The sequence below is a fragment of the Microcaecilia unicolor genome, chromosome 1 (genome assembly GCF_901765095.1).
Source record: "Microcaecilia unicolor chromosome 1, aMicUni1.1, whole genome shotgun sequence".
In the NCBI taxonomy this organism is placed as follows: Eukaryota; Metazoa; Chordata; class Amphibia; order Gymnophiona; family Siphonopidae; genus Microcaecilia; species Microcaecilia unicolor.
Window position 1 is genome coordinate 696664070 of NC_044031.1, and position 14534 is coordinate 696678603.

General features: G+C 39.4%; 1 protein-coding gene across 1 annotated transcript in view; it reads left to right on the plus strand.

The window, feature by feature from the left end:
- The window catches only part of LOC115458679 (myotubularin-related protein 10-like), a 140057-nt gene extending 131065 nt beyond the window's left edge, over positions 1-8992 (plus strand). Inside the window, 5 exon segments of the mRNA XM_030188511.1 lie at positions 2884-2896; positions 2899-2937; positions 2940-3061; positions 5481-5607; positions 5610-8992. Of these exon segments, the coding sequence (XP_030044371.1) occupies positions 2884-2896; positions 2899-2937; positions 2940-3061; positions 5481-5607; positions 5610-6076 (768 nt within the window). The 3' untranslated portion in view covers positions 6077-8992.
- The last annotated feature ends 5542 nt before the right edge of the window (positions 8993-14534 follow it).

The window sequence follows — 14534 nt, forward strand, 5'->3', positions numbered from 1 at the left end:
AAAACACGACGTTGTGTCGAGTTTTCAAAACGTTTAATAAAATTCTTTATTAACGAACATCCTCCAGGTTCTGGCATCCTTGGTCGCTCTCCCACTTCTTGCTTTCTTTAATCATGGTATCATTACATTTTTATTGCAATCAAGTGCTCATGGAAGCAAGGTGTACAAAGATTAAATTAAGACATGTAAATTGACTAAATATTTGGTTCTCGTATATAAATAAAGGTCATAACCACACATTCTGTTGACATGTATTCTCTGAGGACAAGCAGAGGCTGCTTTTTCTCACGACTGGGTTGACGTCCACGGCAGTCCCTCCAACCGGAGCAAAAATCTCACGGGAGGTCCTGCACGCAGGGCACGCCCACCGCGCATGCGCGGCCGTCTTCCGCCTGTGCGCGACCGTCCCGCTCAGTTTTTTGCTTTCCGCGCTGGAGAGAGACGCGTCTTCGTCCCTCTCCTTGTCAGCCCCGGAAAACCGGTTTGCGGCCTAGTCCGCGCTTTCTTTATTTTCTTGTTGTTGTGCGTTCGCGCCCCTTTCGTTTAAAAAAAAAAAAAAAAGACGTTTCTGTTTCCCCTCGTTGTGTTAGTCGCGGGGTCGCCTCGTCGCGGCCTTGTGGCCGCGCGGTTGTTTCTTTTTCTTTTTTTTAAGTGTACTTCTCACCGCCACCATCGACGATTTTGATTTCCTCACTGCCAGTTGGCCCTGACAAAATAGCGCCTGTTCCCGTTCTCTCCTGCATCAAACTGCACACCAGCCTTATTGGAGAGCCTGAAGTCCCCATATTCAGATGCTGCGCCAAATCCAAAGATGTGTTGCCATTGTTTTCCCCATGTCATGTGGGATTCCTGGCTTGCATACACTGTACATCACTCAGAATCAGAAGCTGAAAGTGTGTCCACCTGCTGAAGATAGAAAATACTGAGGAGTTGGACTGGATGCCAAGAGTTTTCAGTTCTCTGTCCAAAACAATGTGGGATATTTGTGGTTGAAGGACACAAGTATCCCACATTGTTCTGGAATAGTAAGAAGCTACATAATGGAAACTGCTTTTTGGGGGGTGCAGTCTCTGCCCATTCCTCACCCCATTCCTCATTGGTTTTTAATGTAAAAATTATTACATGTTAACTGCTAAAGTGCAGCATTAAATATTAATGTTCATCAATACTGTGTTAACAGTTACTGCAGCTTAGTTGGTAACTTCCCCTTAGAGAGGAATATAAACCATTCCTCTCTAAGGGGAAGCTACCAACTCGATTCATTTTCAACTGAGAGGACATTTGATCCATTGTTTACTACCATCACACTGAAGCATCAGTGCTGCTTTGGTCTCTCTGGTGAAGTGTCATTAACATGGGGCTTTGCTTATGCAGATGAGCAACAGGAGGCTACTAATAAAACAACAAGCTTGGTACAGGATGTTAGCAGAATTTTATGTTCAAAACATGAACAGATCATAAATCCAAATTAATATATTAATCGAAATGTATCTTTTGTGGACAAGTATCCATATATGAAAAATATATGAACCCTTCATTCAGTAACGCTTGAACAGCAATAGCTCGAACTAAACATTTCCTATAACTGTTGGTCATCTCTCACATTGCCCTTAAGGATTTTTGGCCCATTTTTCTGTACAAAATTGTTTCATATCTGTGACATTAAGGGTTTTAAATGAGCAGCTCGCTTCAGGTCTTGCTAGTTGGGGGCTCTTTTTGTCCAATCCAAAACACAAAATCTCCTCCTCTTCAGCCATTTTGTAGTATATATGTGAATGCTTAGGATCATTATCTTGATGTGTGACCCATTTTTGACTAAGCTTCAGCTGCCAGAATGATGGTTTGACATCCTCCTCTAGAATTTTCTGATAAAAAGCAGAATTCAGGGATCTATTAATGATAGCAAGCCGTCCAAGTCCGAACACAGCAAAGCAGCCCCAAACCTTGACACCTCTCGCCATGCTTAACAGTTGGGAGGAGCTATGAGGTTTGAAAGAACTTGATTTTTGAACACTTTTTTTTTTGTTAAGATAAGCACTCTTGTTACATGTTGAATCATTAGTAATTTTGTGAATTGCATTAATGTTATATATGCAAAAATGGGGCACTGATGAAATAAAGTTGCTTCTACATTTGGAAATAGGTGTGAACAGTGGCTGACTGGTAGACTATTTAAATTAGCCCCTTCCTTACACTAATCTCTGATATGTACACGGTTTAAAAAAAAATAAAAACTATATGAAACTTGTTTTCTGCATAACTCTGTCGAAGCTTGACCATTTTCAATAAAATTTTTGGGATATAGCATCCTGAATAAATTTGCAAAAAGTCTACACTCATGCCGCTTCTTTACCTAAAGATATCACCACCACCTAGCGATCAGGTACACGCAGATACCATTTTGCTTTAAACATAAACTATTACCAGGTTTTTAATCAGGAGGATTTTATCCTTATTAAAAATTTGTATCTGGAAAAGGTTATGGTTCCGTGGGCTGGTGTAAGAGGTGCCAGAAAGAGGTGGAAAGAGGATAAGCGTAGAATGTTGAGAAGAAATTGAGGAATGGGCTCAACTGATCACCAGTCAGGAAGAAAACCTTGTGACAGTTAATGAACCAGATAATGAAATAATGTTGTTTAGGTAAGGTGGTCGGTGTCAACGTAGGCTTATTGCAAATTTATTCAGCATGAATATCCAAAATGTTATTGAATAGTCAGCTTTGACAAGAGTATGAGCAGAAAACAAGGTTTTTTTGGGGGTGGGAGGGGAAACAGTATAGTATGGTTGATATATTTTGAAAAAAAAAAAGATTGTGGGCTCTATGAACAAAGATTAAAATGAATAATTACAGTTCATTGACAAATTTTTCCTTCAATTTTTCAGGAGTTTGCTATAGGCAAAATATCCAGCTGGGTGATGAAAAAGGTCTCAGATTCCCCAGTGGGGATGGTCTCTACAATTTACAAGCAAGGATCGTGCTCTTTTTAATAATCCTTTATATATTGGGAAAAGTATACCATGTGTACAGAATGGGTCTGTAAAATACTTTAAACGAGCAAAGGTAATTACAAAACACACTGAAAATATTGTTAGTACAGGGATGAACAACTTTTACCATGTTCATAGCTATCACTTAATGTAGTTCATTCCGCCTCTCCTCCTATTCTTTCCTGTCTCCCCTCCATTACTTCTGTCCCATTCTCTCTCCCTCTTTATATTTGAGTGTGAGTTGCTTAGATATTAATGTAGATATAAGCCCTAAATAAACTTGGAAACTACATTTCCTTCAAGCTGCTGCACAACCTTTCTTTGTGGCACATATTTTTGTTTAAATCTGAGTGGAAACAACCTGTGCTGCATGCAGGGGCGTAGCTAGGTGGGGCCACGGGGGCATGGGCCCCGCAGATTTAGCCCTGGACCCCCCTCCCCGCCACCACCATCAGGTACCTTTGCTGGTGGGGGTCCCCAACCCCGCCAGCTGAAGTCCTCTTCAGCGCTGGTCTGCGGCGCGTTGCTGATCTGGATTCTGTTTCTGTGAGTCAGGACGTCAGGATTTACAGAAACAGAATCCAGATCAGCGAACGCGCCGGACTCGGAGACCGGCACTAAAGGGGACTGCTCAGGATTTCTAGTACATACCTGTCAATGACATTACAGTCAGAAGCTAGGAAGTGCTGGCCTGTGAGGTTTGAAAATTCTTGCAGTTCCGGCACAGACTATACTAGATGGGCTCCTGCCAGGTCCTAAATGATGATGGCACAGTAGTCTACACAGCCATGTTGTAGCATGGGCAGCCGCTAAGGTCTCTATTCTGTAAATGGTGCTCAGAGTTCTGCACCGTTTATAGAATTGTTTGGCACCGGGATCTGTGTCCAATCTTGGGCTCAAGAATTTAAACAGAGTAAAAGTTCTGTTTTTTCCCTGGTAGAATTCAAAGCTACACAAGTGTTAAGCAAAAAAGGTAATAAATGTATGCATACACCACACATTGTTTTACTGAAATAAAATTATTTTATTTCACAGCTCAAAGTAAAATTTACAGTTCTAGGTACTTTATGCTCATGCATTCTTTCTTGGCCCAATTGGATTCCTTGAAAGACTATATCTTAGATCATTTAGTTCAACCTTTGAACAAAGTCTGTGCTAATTACCAGTTAGCCTGGTGCGAGCAGGCTGTGGAGCTCGTTTTCGAAAGAGAAAAACGTCTAAAAAGTGGCATAAAGCAGCACCTGGGACATTTTTCTCACCAAAATGTTCAAATCTGTATTTTGGAAACCCATTTTCCAGACGTTTCTGTGCTGTTAATCTGCAGTGCATCCAAATCTCAAGGGGGCGTGTTAAGAGTGGGATTTGGCTGTTTCTAAGCCTGGACGTTTCAGCAATAATGGAACAAAAACATCCAGGACTAAAGCTAAAACGTTTTTGAGCTAGACCTGTTTTAATAATGACTAAGCAACAAAAAACTGTCCTAAATGTCCTCCCCTTACTCCCCCAGTGGTCACAACCCTCCCACCCCCCAAAGATGTAAAGAAACAGTACTTACTAGCCTCTATGACAAGCAGATGTTATAGCCAGTCCTTTTAGTGCAGCAAGCAGCTTCCTGGAGTAGCCTAATTGGTTGGTGCAGTGCACTATGGAGAAGGGGACCCAGGCCAATAATCCACTCTTAACTGTTACAATTGTGGTGGAATGAGTCCCACCAAAAACCTACTATACCCACATATAGGTGACACCTGCAGCAATAAAGGGTATTGTAGTGCTGTACAGTAGGTTTTTGGTGGGCTCACCGTACATATAAGGGGGTAATGGTGAGATGTATACTTGGGATCTTTTATGTGACGTCCACTGCAGTGCCCTCTAGGGTGCCCCTCTGCTCTGCTGGGATGTTTGTGAGGCCAGTGTACTAAGAATGCTCCTCCTACATCCTAATGGTTTGATTTTGTGTAGTTTTTCACTTGAACATTTTTTTTCCAAAAATGGACCAAAATGATAAACGCACAGAGAACTAAAACATCTAGCAAATGGCAATTTTTAGAAAAAAAAAAGATCTTTTGTTTCAAAAATTGCTGTGTTCTGGTCATTTTGAGCAAAACATCCAAAGTCAGACTTAGGCATCATATCGAAAATGCCCCTCTGTGTGTCCTGTTATTTTTACAACAGTGTCTAAAGGAAGAGAGTTAGCATTATCAAAGGTAGTTCAGATATTGTGGCCTTGCAATGATGTTTCATGTGGTGAGCCTATTGTGCCACTCAAACCCACATATAAAGAAGTCAGACTAAACAACTGGCAAAACCAAATAAAAAACCCTTCCCCAACAATTCCCATGTCTTGCCTTTTATTTATGTCTACTGCCTTTGTCTCACTACTTTTTTCCCCATGTCAAAATGTGCTACTGTGATTGATTTTCTTCATTTCTTGGGTAACTTGTTAATTCGGGTTAAGACAGGCTAAAATGTTCCACCCTTCATTCTGTCTGCAGAACTACAGTTCAACATTACGAGGATTGCCCCCCTCTTTAAAGAATGGGATCATCAATGAACAGGAATTCTTTCCAAGGAGAAACTCGCTGATACTTAAATTGAAACCAGACTTTATTCAGCAAACTGAGAACCACTAAATAGTATGGAACAATACTTCAGAGACTGGTTTTCCAAGCCTGTGAATCTCCATGGTGTAATTCTCCCCCGCCTGTACAGCACACACATAAAATTGTGGAAACTGTATTATCTCCGCTGGGTTCCAGAGGCACAGATTAGTTCCGGTGGCTTCATCACTGCCTTTCACAGAATCTCTTTACTTGCAGATGAGGTAGAACTGTTAAACAGGAGTCTTCGACAATACAGGAGTAGCCCTTCTCTACAAGTTAATTACCCGGAACTGGAACAAAGTAGGATGTACTTCAGAGCTGAGGGTTTAAATGACACTTCTGTGAGCCCAGAGTTCCTCTCTTCATCATTTCCATTTTCTCCAGTTGGGAACCTTTGTCGACGGAGTATTCTGGGAACACCTTTGAGCAAATTTTTGAGCGGTGCCAAAATATGGTTATCTACCGAAACACTTGCAAATGAGGATTAATTTGCTAATTATGTAAAAACATTTTGGAGACCAATTTGCTTATCTGTAGGCCAATATTTTTTTTTAATTAAACTGATGGTGTCTGCATCTGAAGCTATATTTTCATATACTGATAACTAATATTAGAGATTTGCACAGATAAACTGAGCTTCAGTCGCACAACTTATTTTTCCCCATGGGGAATGTGAACTATTTACTGTATCATTTGCCATATCCAATCAGTCAGTCAGCTTTCTGGTATTCTCATTTTTAGTTTCATAGAGTCCACTCATGCTTAGGAAGAAACCAAACCACCAAGTTTTATTTTTTTTTATTGCAATGTGTGTTCTCCAGCTGCTGTTATGTTAATGCAGTATCAGAGCACATTAACCAATGGGAAGATAGCAGCAGAGGGAATTGAGAATTGCTACAGATCCAGTATTGGCATCACTTGTAATTCCTTTTCTCAAGGAATATAATTTAAAAATAGTTTTCATTTTAGTAATGAATTAATATACCATGCTAACTTTTTTTTTCTGATACTACTAGCATACCAGGTTTACTTCAGTAATTCATATGTATTGGTGCACTGTATATTTTTTGTAAGGGCTATAAAAAACATTCAATATCATGAGCAGCTTGCTATTAGTTCATAGGAAATGTCTGTACAATGATGTGCACTGTTAACTGTAAAGTCTTTATTGTACATAATGGTGTAATTATAGCCTTAGAAGTGCCTTTCATTGAAATGAAGTAATGTTAAAATTTGTATATGTGGGGAAAGTAACTTTTTTCTTTGGACTAGAATACTAAAATCTTAACTGTGTGTGCAATTTTCTTATCCTACTTTACTAAACAACCCCTCAAAAATAGAAAAATCATGCCCTTTAAAGAATACTTCCATTTCCAGCGATAAATGTCTTCATAACCATGAGAAAGTCAGGGGTCTACCTATCAAAGATTACCTTTGCTGAGTTTATATTCTCTCCTGAAGTTGTCACAAGACAGCTGGCTGGTTATTTTCTAACATCAAAAATCAGATGCTCTGAGCTTTATTTTCAGCCTAACATAATTGTTAGATGGTAAAGTGAATTTCAGTTGTGCCAATAAGTCCGTTAAAATGGTCAGATGTAGGGGATTTTTGTTTTATCTTGAGTATGTAGAATATAACATTTATGGTAGGAATAGGACATGCATAGTTCTACTAGTCTATGAAACGTGTCTCTCCCCCCCCCCCCCCCCCCCCCCCCCCCGTTTTAGGCTACATCACATACAACATAGTTTGTGTAAGATAATTTTAGTTAAACTATTAAACAGGGATTATAATTCCCTATGAGTGATGTTCATTTTCTTTACATTCTGTAACAGATTTATTTATGCACCACAGTGCATATTGTTAGTTAGAAAAGTATTCCTAAATTATTCCTGTGGATTAAGAAATGCCCGTCTGTTTATCATTTTGTTCTACTGCTTTCAGCATTGGCTATTTTCAATTCTATAGCTGATCTGCACCAAGCTGGAACTACTTGGTTTATAATCTAGCTCTAGAAGAAGTTAGTACATAAACATTATTTTCCTTTATCCATCTCCATTTGTAAAACCACAAGTAGGGACTTCTCACCCCATCCTGGTTTTTAAGGCAAGTCTTTTTGCATGTATAAGAGTAGTTCTATAGACAAACACTCTTGAAAGGTTCAGAACCTCAGGAGTTTACCTTGCATTACAAATGAGGCTCAGCTCCCAATTCTATGCTGCCTTATGGCCAGCCTATGAAAAAAGGCCTCCCTATACCATTTATATCTTTTCAGTCTCTATGGTCTTCCTGAGCTGCTCAGATCTCCCTTTCCAGATGCCCTTGTGAAAATGTGCTGGTTTTAAGCTAGAAGCAGCTTTGATACGGCCTTACACCCTTTCAGGTGAAGAGACAAGACAAGCTGCTACTAACTAGCATTAGAGAGCTTGGCTTTTAAGAAGTTTCACCAGCAACATGTTTTTAACTTAGTTCACCTTAGCTAGACTTTGGGCTTTGTTGAAAATGTGAGGATAGGTTCCAAGAAATGTAAGTTTTAAAATTGCAAAATAGGCTACCATAAAAATAGTATCTTTTAATCCTGTAATTGAAGCAGATTTGCACATAGATTTTTAATTGCACATGCATAGATTGTTCTGGAAACATGACCATTTAGGTAGCCACTAAACTAGCTGTAATTCAGCTTAGAACAATTCAGTTTGGTTGACTGTTCGGAAGTATAGGTATAATATACATTTGGATTTATTACGGTCTCTTACTAAACGTTGTATTTACTATGTTAATTCAAGCCAGCACCGCTCTGGTTTTTACGTGGTTGATGTCATATGATGATTTTGTTAGTTTTAATTTTCATAGTATGGAAAACTGCCGAGGTCTAACCGTGGACAAAAAATATAGGGAAAATATAGCTGCTGCACAATGTAGAATTGTCCATGCCTTGGTAGTATGACTAGCCCACCAGTTACTGCCGTGCTCAAAGATAGAACTTAAATCCTAGCTTACAATTCAGATGAAATCTGTAGGGTTCTGCTAGGGCCACTGTGGAGTCAGTACAACAGCAGTAAGGTACAAAGTGCCTTTCTAGTAAGCTAGATCTCAGCTAGAAAGTTATACTGAAACCAAAAGAAAACTATCTTAATAGTTCATGAAAGGATAAAGCTGCCTTCAACGTGTATCTAGGACAAGAAGTCAGGTAATTTGTTTCAATTTAGTAATAGCCTCTGATAGCAGTAAAGAAAAATTACTAGGCTGAAATATTTTTTTCTATTAAATGAAAGCCTTTGTGCCTACAACTGACTGTTACTTAAAGTAGAACTGCTGTGAATATTCAAAATCCTGTCAGAGGTTGGGGAGGTGAAGGAATTGTGGGATTTTGAAACAAATAAAGTTCACATCTTTCTACATCATTCCTGTGTGTGGTTTCCATCCATAAACAAATCTACAAAACTTCTGTTTCAGTAATCAAGATAGATTGGGCACTGGCTATAATAGAAAGGTGCTTAGTTTATATGCAGACACATACCAATAGAAGTCAGCTCTAAGAAAAACAGAATATAAAGCACATAAAGAAACCCAAGATTTCAGAATAAAAAAAAAATGTAATTAGAGAACCATCATATTTAGTTCCCATAGAAACTCAGGGAAAATAAGAGGTTATAATCATCGATCTTCAGTGCAAGATGTTCACACCAAACTTCACCCAGTGTGAACAGTGACTATAAACAGAAAACCTCAAAAACTTGAAACATTATTCAAAAAAGATTTTAGATATATAAATTGCCAGATGTCTTAGCTAATTGCCTAAGTTAACTTATAATAGCAAGACACCAAAGGCTCACAAGAGCGCTGACATGATCAGGTTTTGAGCGGGAGAGTCGCTCTGCGTTAGGGTTCAGTTCTACAAAGGGAAAAAGAAAGTAAACAAATAAATTATACGTTTGATAACATACATATCAGAACACTGGTCCATTCATTCTCAGTTACTCCAGCTTACAGAAATGGCAGCTGGGAATAAATAGTTAAAAAACAAGCATTCAATCATGGCACAGAAATTGCAAAGGAGCACCACTATGAAACAATATATAAATGTCATTCAAAGTGATGGCAGCCATTCAAATTCTTTATTGAGCCCTATGGGGTATATAATATTTATTGCTGCTTAAAACTGAAAATGGAACAATCAATAATTTTCCACTTAATATCTGAAATAGAATGGTTGGCCTCACACCAGTGAGCAACCAAAGGTGCCGATTGAGAGTTGATATGTATGTGGGTGCGGTGCTCATTAAGTCACAAATGTGTGGCCTACACAACTTTAGAGCATGGACAGATGATAACAGATCACATAGTTGGAATTGCAGGTCACATCACTTTTTGCAATTACTGTAAAATCCAAAGATGGAACATGCCAGGATATCCCGTGGCTGCATGATAGTGAAGATACTGTGTAAATACTGGCCTCTGGTCTCCAAGCATGCAGAATTCTCTATCATTGTGTATCAAAGGGGCAGAATATTGGTGAAATTATAGCTCTGAAGATGACTTCTAGTTTTGCTATACTTACCAATGGACATAGCCACTGTAGCTGGTGTGACTCTGCTATTGAAGGGATATCCTAGCATGTTCCATCTTTGGATTTTACAGTAACTGCGAAAAGTATTTCTATAGACAAACACTCTTGAAAGGTCAGAACCTCAGGAGTGTACCTTGCATTACAAATGAGGCTCAGCTCCCAGTTATTCCAACTACATGATCTATGTGATCAGTCCATGCTCTAAAATTTATGTAGGTTGCACAAAACATATGGTACGTTTGCAGCTTACATACTAAATGATGATCTGAATGCATCCAGTCTGCCCACGTCACACTCATCAATTCATGATGAAACCAACTATTTATTTATTAGGATTTATTTACCACAAATACTTGATCATGGTCTTTCTTTGGCATTTCTGGGACATAGGCCATAGAAGTCTGCCCGGCCCTGTCCTTAAGTTCCAACTACTGGAGGTTGCTGTTGAAGCCCACTCAAGCCTATCCAAATCCGTCTCATCATTGGCGGGACACAGACTATAAAAGTCTGCTTGGCACTGTCCTTACCTTCCAGCTACTGGAGTTGCTGTTGAAGCCCTCTCCAGCCATATACGGGACACAGGCTGTACAACTCTCTGCTCAACACCAGCCTTAGTTCTTCACAGCTGGAGTCACTATCTTAGCGCCACTTGACCCACCACACATGCATCCATTTAAGGTTTTGGGTTGTTTGTTTTTTTAAATACCATCCATTTTCTAATTGGAGATCCTGGTGTTCATCTTGTGCCTTTTTTTTTTTTTAATTCTGTCACTGATTTTGTCTCTACCACCACCCTTGGGAGGGAGTTTCAGGCATCAACCACTCTCTCTATGAACAACAACTTCCTGACATTACTCTTAATTCTAGCACCCCACAGCCTCAATTCATATCCTCTTCTCTGGAAAGGATTTGTTTTGTATTAATACATTTCAAGTATCTAAATTGTCTGTATCATCTCTCTCCTGTTCCTGCTTTCCTCTGGGTATAGAAGAGATATGATACAAATGTTTAAATACTTACTGTCACATTTGCTTGCTTGTGTGAGACCAACCATTCCATTTCAGATATAAGCGGAGAATTATTGATTGATGGTTTTCAGTTTTAGTTGGCTGCCATTGCTTTGGTTTAACATTTAATATGCTATTCTATTGGTGCTTTATTGCAGTTTCTGTGCTATGATTGGATACTTTTTTTTTTTAACTATTTATTCCCAGACCCCATTTCTGTAAACCGGAGTAATGAAGTGAGAATAAATGGTCCCACAGTTCTGAGATGTGTGTCATAAAATTGTATATATTTTTTTATTACTTTGTGGGGGGAGGGGCATTTTGTTTTCCTTTGTAGAACTGAGCCTGACACAGTGCCTTTCGAGTTCGAAACGTGATCATGTTGGCGCTCTTGTGAATCTTTTGGTGTCTTGCCATAAATTTTATTTATTTTTGTTACATTTGTACCCCGCGCTTTCCCACTCATGGGAGGCTCAATGCGGCTTACATGGGGACAATGGGGGGGGGGGGGGGGGGGGGGTTAAGTGACTGCCCAGAGTCAAAAGGAGCTGCCTGTGCCTTAAGTGGAAATCGAACTCAATTCCTCAGGACAAAAGTCCACCATCATAACCACTAGGCCACTCCTCCACTGCTATGTGGTCTTCCTATTTTAAGTTAGTTGCCTAATGCCTTAAGTGATTTGGCAATTATATTGTCTTTTTTGAATAATTTTTGAATCTTTTTGAGGTTTTCTGTTTATAGTCACTGTTCACATTGAAATTTAGTGTGAATACCTTTCACTGAGGATCAATGATATAACCTCTTGCTTTCCCTGAGTTCTATGGGGAAGAATTTAAAAAAAGGTTTGGACAGCTTCCTAAAGGAAATTCCATAGACCATTATTAATTGGACTTGGGGGGGATCCACTATTTCTGGGATAAGCAGTATAAAATGTATTGAACCTTTTGGGGATTTTGCCAGGTATTTGTGACCTGGATGGCCACTTTTAAACTTTTTTTTTTTTTATTTATGATTCTGAAATCTGAATTGCATTAGAACTATGCTTAATATCAAATGTTGCCATTCAGCTGATATCAAAGCTAACACAGTAATGAACATTAGATTATAGATGAGAATCATATTCACTTCAATAAGATGCAACTTAAGATATTAAAACAACAGACCTGTGATTCTGGTCAAAGCACTGTGAGGTACAAAAACTGGAGAGCTGGGTTCAATGCCACTCAAGGGGGAGGGGAGTGGCTATTACGCTTAGCCAATTATGTGGCACTGAAAGTACATTGTAGAGAGGGCAGCTCTCATGTAATGAACAATTTTGCCATTTAACATGCATTAAGCAGTAAATGTTATATCCTTCTTGACTGGCTTGCTCCCTTTTTCTTCCCCCTCTCCAGACAACACCCCTGCGGAACACTTGTCAGCCTGTGATATGTCTTCTCTTCTGTCTCTCTTTTTTATTTATCTGTTCACACTGCTTTGCTATGCCTCAGCTAATAAAGGCAGTATATAAAATGTGTAAATAAATGTTATGCAAACACCTTATTATGCAAATCAATAGCATAACCTGTGTTAAACTTTGGTAGCTGCTTTCTTCATGCCAAAACACTAGCGGCACTGGGCTACTAAGGTGCAGCCTGGTACTCTCAGGTGCAATCTTAAGGAGCCATGAGGAAAAATCAGCTTGCAAGGTTGTACACATTGTATTATTCATTTACCGTGAAGTTACTAACCTGTTCTACTGAGTTACTGCAGATTCGTGATTCCCATGGTAAATTAAGCTGCAGAAAAATAAAACTTTTTTGCACCTTAATAACTAACCCCCTTGTGCTCCAGTTAATCAAGATTACAATCTTACTGTCTGCACCAGCAGCAGTAATCACCCATTGTGACAAGTGATCATCAGATTCAAGACTCTAAGCTAAATGATACAAAGTATAATATCCAGGGACTGAAAGTGATACTCTGATAACTCAGACTGTAGATCAGGTCTTCATCTCTTCCATCCATGCAGGTTTGACTTATTGAATCTCACTGCAGAACAAAATTTAAATACAATTCGTAACAAACAGCTCCCCTCCCTGTTTGGAGACAATGTGACAGATAGCCATATGCGCTTCAAGGCCTTTCTGAGCTTTACTGGAGAGTTCTTGGGAATTGCCATGCACAGAAGTACTTTTTGCTCAAATTCTCAGGTACCAGAAATGTAAGTAGAACTAAGAAAGCAAATGAAACAGCACTGGTGACTTAGGGACCCTGTTTACTAAGGTGCGTTTAGCGTTTTAACACCTACAATTAGCAGGTGTGCTGTGTAGGCACCTATAAGGATATTGTAGGCGCGTGCATGGTAACGCACGTTATAAACATTAATGCGCCTATAACACGGCTTAGTAAACAGGGCCCTTACTATGTTATGTATAAATTGCAGCCCCTAAGATCTAGTCTGCAGTGCTGCCTCCTGAAACTAGCTGCTCTTTGTGTAAATCACTGAGGCTGCTGGCAAAGTACAAGAAAGGAGATACAGGCCTAAGGAAACATCACGGTGCTGCCTCCGTTCCAGCAAGAATAGCGAGTTATACTGTTGCCTGTTTTTAGGGCCCTGCCTTAAAAAAAAATAATAGCAGCTGAGCCCCTACCTGCTCCCTTGATAGGGCTGCTAGTGTTTGTAGCCAAGAGCATGAAGACGTCACCTAGCCATAATTCTTAATTTTTTTTTTTTTTTTTAAAGAGATGGGGAGAGAGAGCTTTTCAGGGCCTGGGAAGGAATGTAGGTTTCCTCAAGGGATAATCCCCACTCAGCCAATACTGTCTAGCCCACTCTTAAAAACAAAAACTTGCCCATTCCAGTTATGATGAAATCAGCTAATTCCATCAGAGTTCAGCTCTGGGTCCATTGTCTTCAAATACAAAGTTTAAAAAAATTAGCTAGTACAAAACAACTGCATATTAGCTGAGATTCATTAAAATAGGTATTTAATTTTAGTACCATCCTAGTTGAATTATTGAAGCTGCTTGGGACAAATGTCATCTCTATATCTGTCTGGGGCTGAATAGTCTCAACTAGGAGCAGTAAATTTGCCAAGTGCTTTTAAATTTGTGAATTGAGAATAGTGAGGAAGACTAACCATGGAGCCTTTAGACAAGTCACACTCATCTGTGTTCACCAAATGTTCTACAAGAATACTATCAACCTGAACTAATTTTCAAAGGGAATTAATAGCCTCCCTCCCCTTATGATTAAGATAAGCACTGTATGTCTCCTGTGTGTTCCTAGATGGTTTGTTCTCTGAGGAACTAGTGCCTAAAAGACATCCACTAAAAATCTAATATTTTAGTGCAAATGAAAGGAGGCAGCTAGGCTGAACCAATAAC